The sequence below is a fragment of the Octopus sinensis genome, linkage group LG27 (assembly GCF_006345805.1).
Source record: "Octopus sinensis linkage group LG27, ASM634580v1, whole genome shotgun sequence".
Taxonomy (NCBI): domain Eukaryota; kingdom Metazoa; phylum Mollusca; class Cephalopoda; order Octopoda; family Octopodidae; genus Octopus; species Octopus sinensis.
Window position 1 is genome coordinate 19,198,807 of NC_043023.1, and position 13,993 is coordinate 19,212,799.

The 13,993-nt window shown below is 35.5% G+C and overlaps 1 protein-coding gene across 1 annotated transcript in view; it reads right to left on the bottom strand.

Moving 5' to 3' along the window:
- Positions 1-13,993, bottom strand: part of LOC115225280 (deleted in malignant brain tumors 1 protein-like) — a 58,192-nt gene that overhangs the window by 21,981 nt on the left and 22,218 nt on the right. The window contains exons 10-14 of the mRNA XM_036514097.1: positions 13,279-13,426; positions 11,048-11,217; positions 8,990-9,049; positions 3,701-3,836; positions 801-970 (exon numbers count right to left, since the gene is read on the bottom strand). Of these exons, the coding sequence (XP_036369990.1) occupies positions 801-970; positions 3,701-3,836; positions 8,990-9,049; positions 11,048-11,217; positions 13,279-13,426 (684 nt within the window). The remainder of the gene's footprint in view (positions 1-800; positions 971-3,700; positions 3,837-8,989; positions 9,050-11,047; positions 11,218-13,278; positions 13,427-13,993) is intronic.

Genomic DNA, 13,993 nt, shown 5'->3' on the forward strand with positions numbered 1-13,993 from the left:
AAATAAATGCCTGCTGGGTGTACATAAAATTACTAGGTATGTTATACATACATGCAGGATATATGTAAAAGAACTGGATAAGATAATGGTTACATACAGGATACATACATACATATATACATATATATATATACATATATATATGTGGAGGTGCAATGGCCCTGTGGTTAGGGCAGCGGACTCGTGGTCGTTGGATCGCAGTTTCAATTTCCAGACTGGACGTTGTGAGTGTTTATTGAGCAAAAACACCTAAAGCTCCACGAGGCTCTGGCAGGGGGTGGTGGTGATCCCTGCTGTACTCTTTCGCCACAACTTTCTCTCACTCTTCCTTCTGTAGGCCTGCTCGCTTAGCCAGCGGGGTGGCGTCATTTGAAGGCTAATACAATGCGAAGTGCATTGTGACCAGTGACGTGTAGCAATATCTGATAGCCTGGTTGGTCACGTGACGTATATATAACTGGGTATATAGTAGGTAAACACACGATATACATAAAATCCCTGGGTGTAAGCTTCAACCCAAATTGAAATGGAAGGAAATTTCAATAAACTAACAGTCACCATAAACAGTGTAGCAACTAAAGCTGCTACATATGAGAATAAGAATTCAAGAATGTAAGGAACAGAAAAGGTAAATAAAGATTACATAGGTTTCTAAGCTAAACTTATATGTTTTACATAACTCATAACACACATAGCTAATTCTCAGGTCCTCTTATTTTCAGGTTGCTGACATTGATATGTGAAGATGAGTAAAACACACACACACAAAATTGTATACACGTTATTAAAATGTACTTCACCATTGGAGCATATGACACTGGCATCTTCGTCGTGTGTACAGTCATGTCGACCCCATCCACGACTGCGACAAGTGAACAGTGAAGATTCAAACCCAAAGCAATTCAGATCATCCAACCAGATTTGACCACTGCCACGTCCAAAGAGAGCTGACTGTCTTGCTTGACCAGTTCTGAACAGGAAAAAGTAATTATTTAGCAGGGAGTGAGAAGAAGTATAATGTCATTACACATATATATTTTCATACTGCATTGGGAAGAGAAAGGAACATACATACATGTACATAAAAGGTATACAGCATTAGGGAAATAGAGCAATATATAATATATGTTATGTATATAAACTCATACAGGTAACATATCCATACACATACATATATCACATTTATACAAATGAAATCTGTGCACAAACACAAACTCCTTATATATATATATATATACATATATATATTATATATATATATATATATATAATATATATATATATATATATATGTATATATATATATGTATATATATATATGTATATATATATGTATATATATATAGTATATAATATATGTATATATATATATGTATATATATATATGTATATATATGTATATATATATATATGTATATATATATATATATATATGTATATATGTATAATATATATATGTATATATATATATATGTATATATATATTATGTATATATATATACATGTATATCTATATATATACATATATATATATATATATACATATATCTATATATATATACATATATCTATATAAAACTTATATACATATATATACAATATATCTACATATATATATATATCATATTATCTATATATATATATATACATATATATCTATATATACATTATATATATATCATATATATATATATATACAATAATATTATATATATCATATATATATATATATACATATATATATATATATACATATATATATATATTATACCTATATATATATATCTCTAACTATTATATATATATATACATATATATATATATATATACATATATATATACTATAATACTATATATATATAACATATATATATCCATATTATATCTAATATATACAATATATATATATATCCATATATATATATATACTATCTATATATATACATATATATATATATACATATATATATATATAACATATATATCATATACATATTATATATAACATATATCTATATAAAATAGATCTATACATATATCATATATATATATACATTATATATAATACATATATACATCTATAACATATATATATAACCTATATACATTATATATATAGTATACTATATATTATATACATATTATATATATATATATATATACATATATATCTATACATCTTATATAATATATATATATATATATACATCTTATCATATATATACATATATTATATATATATATAAACATATATATATATATCTATATATACATATATATCTTACTCTATCTAAATATCTATACATCTATAATATATACATATCTATATATACATATATATCTATACATATCTATATATACTATATAATTACCATATATCTATATACTATCTTATATATATATATCTATATATATATATATCTATATATATCCTCTATACATTCTATATATATATATATATGGATCGCGCGGTTTCAATTCCCAGACCAGCTTTGTGAGTGTTTATTGAGCGAAAACATCTAAAGCTCCACGAGGCTCCGACAGGAGGTAGTGGCGATCCCTGCTGTACTCTTTCACCACTCTTTTTCCCAGTCTTTCTTCTGTTGGCCTGCTCGCTTAGCCAGCGGGGTGGCGTCATTCGAAGGCTTAAACAATGTTAACGCATTGTGACCAGCGATGTGTAACTACATCTGATGGACTGGTCAGTCACGTGATGGTGATATATATATATATATACACACAGACACATATATATATATATATAAGTGTGGTCATTATCAGTGCCATGAGGACTGGCTCCTGTGCAGGTGGCATGTAAAAGCACCATTTGAACATGGTCGATGCTAGTACTGCCTGACTGGCCCTCGCGCCAGTGGCACTTAAAAGCACCCACTACACTCTCAGGGTGGTTGGCGTTAGGAAGGGCATCCATCTGTAGAAACTCTGCCACATCAGACTGGAGTCTGATGCAGCCTTCTGGCTTCCCAGATCCCAGTCAAACAGCCCAACCCATGCCAGCATGGAAAACAGACGTTAAACGATGATGATGATATATATATATATTTATATGTATGTATGTGGATATAGATAGATATACAAGTATATAGGCAATCAGATGGATAGATATACACATTGATGGACAGACGGATACGTGTATATATGAAATGATGCTGAGATAGATGGATACATAGATCAATATTTTTGTCACACACACACAAACACATAAGCATACTTCAACCTCATCTCTCTCTCTCACACACACACACACTATTTTTCTCTCAAACATACACACACACACCACACACTATTTTTCTCTCAAACATACACACACACACACACTATTTTTCTCTCAAACACACACACACATACACACACTATTTTTCTCTCAAACACACACACACACACACTATTTTTCTCCCAAACATACACACACACACACACACAATTTATCTCTCAAAAATACACACACACACAATTTTTCTCTCAAAAATACACACACACACTATTTTTCTTTCAAACACACACACACACACACACTATTTTTCTCTCAAACACACACACACACACACTATTTTTCTCTCAAACATACACACACACACTATTTTTCTCTCAAACACACACACACTATTTTTCTCTCAAACACACACACACACACACAACAGCCATCTTTCGTCCCTCACCCACAATCCCTAATACTCACCTGTACCCCAGCATACGACATACAACCTTGGCGTCCCTTTCGTCGAACTGGTCATCGCACACGGTACCCCAGACGTTGTTGTAGTAGATCTCTATCCTGCCAGCACTCTCGGTACCTCCAACCAGTCGGATGTTACCTGGGGTACACAGACAAACATTCATGCAGAAATATAGTCAGTGAAATTTTATGTGTGTTTCTGCATGTGTAGATGTACATATATATATATATACATATATAGAGAGACAGGGTGTAGCAAAAAATCCACACAAATGGTCATTCCAAGCTATGTAAAAATAGGTGGATTTTCTGCTGAAATCTATCTGTCTGTCTGTTTGTCTATCTATTTCTCTAGTTATCTATCTATCTATCTATCTGTCTGTATCTCTCTATCTGTCTGTCTGTCCAATTATTTATCTGTCTGTCTGTCTATCAACCTATCTATCTATTTATCTGTCTATCTATCTGTCTATCTATCTATCTATCTATCTATCTATCTGTCTGTCTATCTATCTATCTATCTATCTATCTATCTATCTATCTATCTATCTGTCTATCTATGTATCTAATTATTTATCTGTCTATCTATGTATCTAATTATTTATCTGTCTATCTAGCTATCTCTCTGTCTATCTATGTATCTAATTATTTATCTGTCTATCTATCTATCTATCTATCTATCTATCTCTATCTATCTATCTATCTATCTATCTATCTATCTGTCTATCTGTCTATCTATCTATCTATCTATCTATCTATCTATTTATCTATCTATCTGTCTATCTATGTATCTAATTATTTATCTGTCTATCTATGTATCTATTTATCTATCTATCTAGCTAGCTATCTCTTTGTCTATCTGTGTATCTAATTATTTATCTATCTATCTATCTATCTCTCTGTCTATCTATCTAATTATTTATCTGTCTATCTATGTATCTAATTATTTATCTATCTATCTATCTATCTCTCTGTCTATCTATGTATCTAATTATTTATCTGTCTATCTATCTATCTATCTATCTATCTCACTATCTATTTATATATAAATAAATAATGATAGTAAGTTAGTAAGTTTCAAGTAGTCCGTGGAAGATATAAAAAGTAACTTTCAAGAACAATAGTAATTTATTGAGATAGAAAGTTGGCAATTTTCCTTCCTCAAACTGGAATAAATTGTGTCTAGTTCACAGATAAAATTTTCCTTCCTCAAACTGGAATAAGATATTGTGTCTAGTTCACAGATAAAAAAGAATTACTGTTAATTCAAGTTCAGGGAAGTAGCTGAAATCTCGGTTATCTATGTTTCCTAGTAAACTGATCCTCAGAAATAGTAATTACTCAACAATGTGTGCTCCACTAAACTACTTATGAGATCAAAGAAACGTCAGTCAAATGTAGGTTACGTTGACATCAAGGGATTCCACATCAAGGGATTCACTAAAGATTTCATCATATATATAAATAGATTCATTTCTACACGTGCGTGAATATGTATAAATGGGTGGTTTAGATGCGTACGTGCGTGCAGGCATAAGAATGCATATATATATATATAGAGACGTTTTTACTTGGTATTTTTCCATTTTTTTAGGGGGGGGGGCATATGTATCTTTTTTTTCTTTTTACTTGTTTCAGTCATTTGACTGCGGCCATGCTGGAGCACTGCCTTTAATCGAGCAACTCGACCCCGGGACTTATTCTTTTGTAAGCCCAGTACTCATTCTATCGGTCTCTTTTGCCGAACCGCTAAGTAACGGGGGACATAAACGCACCAGCATCGGTTGTCAAGCAATGCTAGGGGGACAAACACAGATACACAAACACACACACGCATATATATATATACATATATACGACGGGCTTCTTTTCAGTTTCCATCTACCAAATCCACTCACAAGACTTTGGTCGGCCCGAGGCTATAGTAGCAGACACTTGCCCAAGGTGCCATGCAGTGGGACTGAACCCGGAACCATGTGGTTGGTAAGCTAGCTACTTACCACACAGCCACTCCTGCACCTATAAATATATATATATACGACGGGCTTCTTTTCAGTTTCCGTCTACCAAATCCACTCACAAGGCTTTGGTCGGCCCGAGGCTATAGTAGAAGACACTTGCCCAAGGTGCCACGCAGTGGGACTGAACCCGGAACCATGTGGTTGGTAAACAAGCTACTTACCACACAGCCACTCCTGCGCCTATTCATTTTTCGTATATGCGTGTGTATGTATGCGTATATAAACATGTGCGTGTATGTACATATATGGGCGTGTGTGTATATGAGTGCATAAGGGCATGTCCGTATATGAGCGTGGTTTTTATGCTTTGTATACTTCCTTATGTTTTTTTCTGTTACCTTTAACCATGGTTTTTCTTGTGCTTGTGCGTATATAGACGTATGTATGAACTTTTACAGTACGCATGTGTGTGTGTATGAGTTTGTATATATATATGCGTATATATTTGGCGAAAAATGCGAGTGAAGATGTGTACGTTTTCATAGTGACGTATAAGTACGCACGTGGATCCACGAGCGCACATGCAAGCATATGACTAGCCATGTTTTACGTGTTTACTATGAAATTTAAATCTTATTTTATATAATTATAACAGTAATTTCCCTTTATATAACGGTATTTTTTCATAGCGTTTTTTCAGATGGCCAGATAACCTAAGAGATGGTGTTGTGGATTTCCACTATTGAGTAATTGTAACATATTATTTTATAGATAAATTTCCTCTATTTACATAATATTGAGGTCTCTTTCTTTCTTTTGTTATCTTACCGTTTTTCACCAATAAATATATATATATATATATATATATATATATATATATATATATATATATATATACATATATATATATATACTAGCAGTATTGCCCGGCTTGTGCGTTCTATATGCACGTGCGAATTAAGCTAAACTTGGATGAAGTTCAATCAAAATTCAATTATTTTGGTTTTAAAATCAGGCATTTAATGCCCTCTATTTTTGCGCTTATGTGTTCCATTTCCTCAATAGGAAGTACGTAGAAGCATTTCATAAATTTTTGTTGATCAAATAATTGCATTGTTGAATTATTCTTTTAGATCAGTATTTCTCAACAGGGATTTCAGGGGAGAGTTTCAGGGAGTCGCTGGCAATGTATCCTGATGATCAAAAATCCGGCCTGCTAAAATTTGGTTAAAGTGATTCAAACTGAAAGACTCAACGCAAAATGGTCACATTTAATTCAAAGCGTTAAAAATGTTATGAAAACAATTGGTATGTGTTCACAAAGTCCAAACGATTAATACGAAAAACCCTCCAGGCTACATCCCGAAAATTCATTTCTTTGCCGAATTTCTTAATCTTTACGGCGATTCATTTTTATATCTTGATTTTTTATTTTTCATGCAATTTACGCATGCTTGCACGCGTGGTGAACACAGTTCACGTCAAACAGCTGACTGAGTAAAGTTCACTATTCAATGCATGGGATAAGGCCTAAACAAACACATTATCGATTTTTGCATTTGTGCGAGATGAATTTCGGAACAGAAATAGCGCAGTTCAATTTTCATTCGCCTAAACTTTAAGTGACCCATTTTTGGTGGTTCTACGATTTGTTGGCTAGGAGGAGATGTGGCAGGAAGTTAAACACACACACAGATACACACACAGACACACAAGTTGAGTTTTATATATATAGATATATTATATTAATTATATTTTATTTGTTATTTATGTATTGGTTTATGTCTATCACTGTTTGAGTTGCCTAATAGTGGTTTTATCTCTAATTCGTATTTTACATATTTATACTGTGAAATTTGATTTAATCCTAAATCTAATTTTTCCCTGTAAGTTTGGAACCATACTCCCTAATATTATTATTATATATATATATGTTTCGTTTTGGGATTTGGTTTGCAAATGCGAGTTCGTGTGTTGAAGAATCTCCTGTTGTGTCTGGGGAGATTCATTTTCTTTTTGTGCCTTATAATGTAACACACACACCGGCAAAATTTCCACTTATTCCTTATTTTTATTTTCCTAAAATTTTCGTTGCGTCTTGCAACCTTTTCAGTAGTCTTGACTCTTAGGAAAATAAAAATAAGAAATAAATGGAAATTTTACCAGTGAGTGTGTTACATTATAAGGCACAAAAAAAAAATGACTCTCCCCAGACACAACAGTATATTATAAATATAATTATATATATATATATATATATATATATATAACACACGCAATTTTTTCTCTCCTCGTTTCTTTTCTGTGTATCTTTCTGTCGAAGAGCGTAGGCTTGAAACGTAAAAGACTTGTTTTATTTCTATTCCTGAGCGCCATACTAATACATTTGTTTGTTTGTACTCCACCTGTCTTCGTCTTTCGTTTATTTTCATAAACCTTCCCGTTATATATATATATATAGTAGAAATATGTTACGAAAAGAAAATATAAAATACACGTGGAAATGTAAGGGTAAAATATGAAAAATCAACGAAAATGCATATTGCAGATAGAAAAAGGCTATTTATGACAGGTAACGACAAATATATACATTTAGATTGACTGAGGTAGGAATACTAGTCATAAAAGTCATTATTATGAGATGATTATAAGATGATAATAAAGTAAGAGAACAAAACGTTTTGTTCTCTTACTTTATTATCATCTTATAATCATCTCATAATAATGACTTTTATGACTAGTATTCCTACCTCAGTCAATCTAAATGTATATATTTGTCGTTACCTGTCATAAATAGCCTTTTTCTATCTGCAATATGCATTTTCGTTGATTTTTCATATTTTACCCCTATATATATATATATATATATATATATATTGTCTCAAGATATGCTGAAGATTTTCTATTTTGGATATATTTGCGGGTACTTAGGTCTTCTCAGGACTTAGTGCTTGCTTTTTCCATGGGTATGAGTAAGTATTTCATTTATGTCTTACATATTTATCGCTGAGGAGGGGAAAATTCTTATGAATTAACCCCGAAATTGGGACCAATACGGTTATAACGGAATTTTTTTAGAAATTTCTATCGGCTTGTTTCGAGACACATAAATTATAATAAATTATAAGGGTTATTGACAATTTGTCTGTTTTCGGCATATTTGGCATTAGAATTTTTTTCTTTTACCCTTATTTTATAAGTTATATATATATATATATATAATATATACATACATACATAATAAGCAGAAAAGATGGAATCAAAGCTTTATAAAGAGGAAAACAGACGTGGGGCATGATCCCTAGATAGGTTAAGAAATAAAAATACTTACCTTCTGGGTGACTGGTGGTGGTCGGTGTTGGAGCGGGACTCCATGTGGTGTTGTACAGGGCTGAAGAAGAAAAAGAAGAAATATACAATTAGCGTGCTGTATTCTATTCCTTTATTCTTTCACTTGCTTCAGTCATTTGACTGTGGCCATACTGGAGCACCGCCTTTAGTCAAAGAAATCAACACCAGGACTTATTCTTTGTGAACCTAGTTCTTACTCCATTGGTCTCATTTGCTGAACCGCCAAGTTACAGAGACATAAACACACCAACATTCATTGTCAAGCATTGTTGGTGGGGTGGGGCACAAAGAGAGAGTCATACTGACTCATAGGGGCCGGTTTCCCTGTTTCCATGGCGTATATATTCCCCACCTGGATGGGACGCCAGTCCTTTGCGGGATTACTCCATTTTGCCAGCTGAGTGGATTGGAGCAACGTGAAATGAAGTGTTTTGCTCAAGAATACAATGGCTTGCCTGATCCAGGAATTGAAACCACAATCTTGTGATCATGAGTCCAACACCCTAACCACTGAGCCATGCAACTCCACCCTTGTAACTAAGTATATACGCTAATATGCCCAATCACCCAACAGTGTGCTTGCACATCCATAGGTGTGTGGCTCCCCCTGTATACACATACTCCTTTTTTTTTTACTCTTTTACTCTTTTACTTGTTTCAGTCATTTGACTGCGGCCATGCTGGAGCACCGCCTTTAGTCGAGCAAATCGACCCCGGGACTTATTCTTTTGTAAGCCCAGTACTTATTCTATCGGTCTCTTTTGCCGAACCGCTAAGTGACGGGGACATAAACACACCAGCATCGGTTGTCAAGCAATGCTAGGGGGACAGACACAGACACACAAACACACATACATATATATATACATATATATGACGGGCTTCTTTCAGTTTCCATTGACCAAATCCACTGACAAGGCATTGGTCGGCCCGGGGCTATAGCAGAAGACTCTAGCCCAAGGTGCCACGCAGTGGGACTGAACCCGGAACCATGTGGTTGGTAAACGAGCTACTTACCATACAGCCACTCCTGCGCCATCATCATCATCATCATCATTTAGCGTCTGCTTTCCATGCTAGCATGGGTTGGACGGTTCAACTGGGGTCTGGGAAGCCAGAAAGCTGCACCAGGCCCAGTCTGATCTGGCAATGTTTCTACGGCTGGATGCCCTTCCTAACGCCATGTACTTATATATATATATAAGGAGTGGCTGTGTGGTAAGTAGCTTGTTTACCAACCATATGGTTCCGGGTTCAGTCCCACTGCGTGGCACCTTGGGCAAGTGTCTTCTACTATAGCCTTGGGCCGACCAAAGCCTTGTGAGTGGATTTGGTAGACGGAAACTGAAAGAAGCCCGTCGTATATATGTGATATATATTATATATATATATATAGATATTATATATATAATATATGTATATTATATATATAGTTTGTGTGTGTATGTCTGTATGCCTGTGTTTGTCTCCCTAGCATTGCTTGACCCGATGCTGGTGTGTTTATGTCCCCGTCACTTAGTGGTTCAGCAAAACAGACCGATAGAATAAGTACTGGGCTTATAAAAGAATAAGTCCCGGGGTCGAGTTGCTCGATTAAAGGCGGTGCTCCAGCATGGCCACAGTCAAATGACTGAAACAAGTAAAAGAGTAAAAGAGAGTATATAAAGGAGCACTCCATTGGTTAGGACAATGATGGCCCCAGCTGATACGATCAAGGGAACAGCTTGCTCGAGAAATTAATGTGCGAGTGGCTGAGTGCTCCACAGGCATGGGTTCCCTTAACGTAGTTCTCAGGGATATTCAGTGTGACACATAGTCTGACAAGGCTGGCCCCTTTGAAATACAGGTCCTACTAATTTTTGGACTGGAGCAACATGAAATAAAGTGTCTTGCTCAAGGACATAATGCATCATTGAGAATTGAACTCACAACCTCATGATCGTGAGCCAAATGCCCTAACCACTGAGCCATGTACCTTCACACAACAACAACAACAACAACAACGGTAGAAACTCATTAAATTAACTGAAATACTTACGTGCCGAACAGATGACCCCTGCGTCTTCAAAGTGGTCGCAGTTGTGTTGACCAATCTGAGGATATCGACAGTCCTCGATGGTCGATTCACTCCCCATGCAGTTGACATCGTCCAGCCAAATGGTGCCGGTCCCAGGACCAAAATTGCCATTAATCGTTGCAACTCCAACACTAAATAACAACAACAACACCAACAATTACTGCAATTGTGCTGGTTATTTAATTTATTTTAATTTAATTAAATTTTTATTGGCTCAAAAAACAAAAAGCAAGGCCATGTAGGGGGACAGGGAGTTATGTAGCGGGAGTGTGGTCATACAAAGAGTTCAGGCCATTTCTGGTCAAGAGAGACTTTGAACCGAGCGGTCGTTGGCATCTTCAATATCTCGTCCGGCAGCTTATCCCACGGATCCGCAACCCGGATGGAGAAAGCACCTCTCCTTCGATTGAGATGAAATCGTCGTAGATAGAGCTTTTCGGAGTGACCCTGCAGCCCACGCTCTGGAGCAGGAGTGAAGAACAGCTCTTTCGAGAGGTTATATTAGTTAAAGGTGACAAGTTTTTAAATCGTTGTTGCGGGCACAAACGGACGGAGAAAGCCTCTCTCTTTCGATTGAGATGAAATCGTCGTAGATAGAGCTTTTCGGAGTGACCCCGCAGCCCTCGCTCTGGAGCAGGAGTGAAAAACAGCTCTTTCGAGAGGTTATATTAGTTAAAGGTGACAAGTTTTTAAATCGTTGTTGCGTGGCACAAACGGACGGAGAAAGCCCCTCTCCTTCGATTGAGATGAAATCATCGCAGATAGAGCTTTTCAGAGTGACCCCACAGCCCACGCTCTGGAGCAGGAATGAAGAACAGCTCTTTTGAGAGGTTATATTAGTTAAAGGTGACAAGTTTTTAAATTGTTGTTGCGTGACACAAACAGACGGAGAAAGCCCCTCCCCTTCAATTGAGACAAAATCGTCGTAGATAGAGCTTTTTGGAGTGACCACCGCAGCGCTCGCTCTGGAGCAGGAGTGAAGCTGACTTTACCATCCGTCCTTTTGGGAGACAATTAAATAAAAACCTGTTTAATACAGGGATCAATGTAATTAGCTAAATCTCTCACCCAAAATTTCAAATCTTGTGTCTATTGTAGAAAGAAGTATTATTATCATTATCATTATTATTATTATTATTATTATTATTATTATTATTATTATTATTCTATGTTTGACTTTTGCTTTATATTTGTACAAGTTGGCTCCAAGTCTCACCCCAGAGACTTCAAGGGACAACAGGTTGGAAGTTCACGTTGTTGTTATGCCTAGTGTACCATATATTTGGTTTTGTATTTAGTGTTGTACTAGTGAATGCCTAAAAAACAAACATACAAAAATTATGTTTGTTTTAAACCTTGAGATTACATAGAAAGTATTTTGCGTAGGATATGAACAGTTCCCATGAGCACTATCTTTTGAATTTCTGCCATTTTGGAGTTTCCTGATATCTGAGTTAGGTAGCAATCAGCCCCTTTCACTATCATTCCCAGGGCACCTATGACAACAGGTATTGTTTTATTATTATTATTATTATTATTATTATTATTATTATTATTATTGTGTGAGAGAGCAGTGCATGCCATCAAAGTGATGCTGGGGTAGAATATACGAAGTCCAGTATACCCATCATGACTACCCGTCTGATAAGGGTACACTAGGCACATGCATCACAACCATATGTGCGCGACATGGTGATCTCATATCAAGATAAACAGCACATGACCTTGCAGGTGGGGGTCCAGTTAGAATTTTCTTCTGGTCGAGTAACCCATCCCACTCAAAAGGTCCCTGAATAAGGGTTGTTTAAGGATGTTGAATGATGATTATCACCACTTGAAATTCTCATGAACCTTTTCATGACATGGTGAATTCCATAGGAGCTGGCTTAACCCCTCCCAGGTGAATGCCATGCATGAACAACACCCATCTTATTCTGGGTCCATTCCTAGGCCTCGTCCCAGTCAGCTTCATTTGGAACTCTGCAATTCTTTCCTGCAACATTCTGTGACCCTTCCACGTGGAGAAGTAGCATTTTGACCTGAAGAGACTCAAAAAAAAAAAAAGGGCTGTAACCATAATGGTGGTGCCCCAGCATGGCCACAGCTCAAGAGCTGAAACTGGAAAACATAAACATAAACATAAATATAATAAAAAAAAAAAGTAAAAGGGATGAAGCAATCATCAGACTTACTTGTATCCCATCATCCTACAGATGACAGCAGCATCCCTATCATCCCATTCATCGTCACAGACTGTACCCCAGACATTGTTGATTCTCAATTCTACACGGCCTTCATTGTGGTTTCTGCTGCCAGCTAACCTCACATTGTGGTCAATTACTGAATTGAGAAAACACAGATGAAGATATATTGGTATATGTGTCTATATAAAAGAGAAGTTGTGTGTCTGTCTCCTACGATTTAGATTCCTAACTACTCCCACATTTTGCGGTGCAGTTTAACCAAAACCGGGTATCTTATAGTCGTGATTCATATCGAGCCCTTCTGGGTATTAGCGCACGTCTATGATGAGTCTACAATTTTAAAAATAATTTACCATCATTTTTTTCCATTTTAATGCATTTTTTGGCTATTTTTTGGCTATAACTCTCTAAAAATGCTTGTATAGTTATTTCCCTTACAAACCCGAGCAACGCCGGGCGATACTGCTAGTTATATATAAAAGTCAACTTGTGTGTCTGTCTCCTACGATTTAGATTCCTAACTACTCCCATATTTTGCAGTGCAGTTTAACCAAAACCGGGTATCTTATAGTCATGATTCATATCGAGCCCTTCTGGGTATTAGCGCACGTCTACGATGAGTCTACAATTTTAAAAATAATTTACCATCATTTTTTTCCATTTTAATGCATTTTTTCGCTATTATATAAGGGAAGTAACTCTC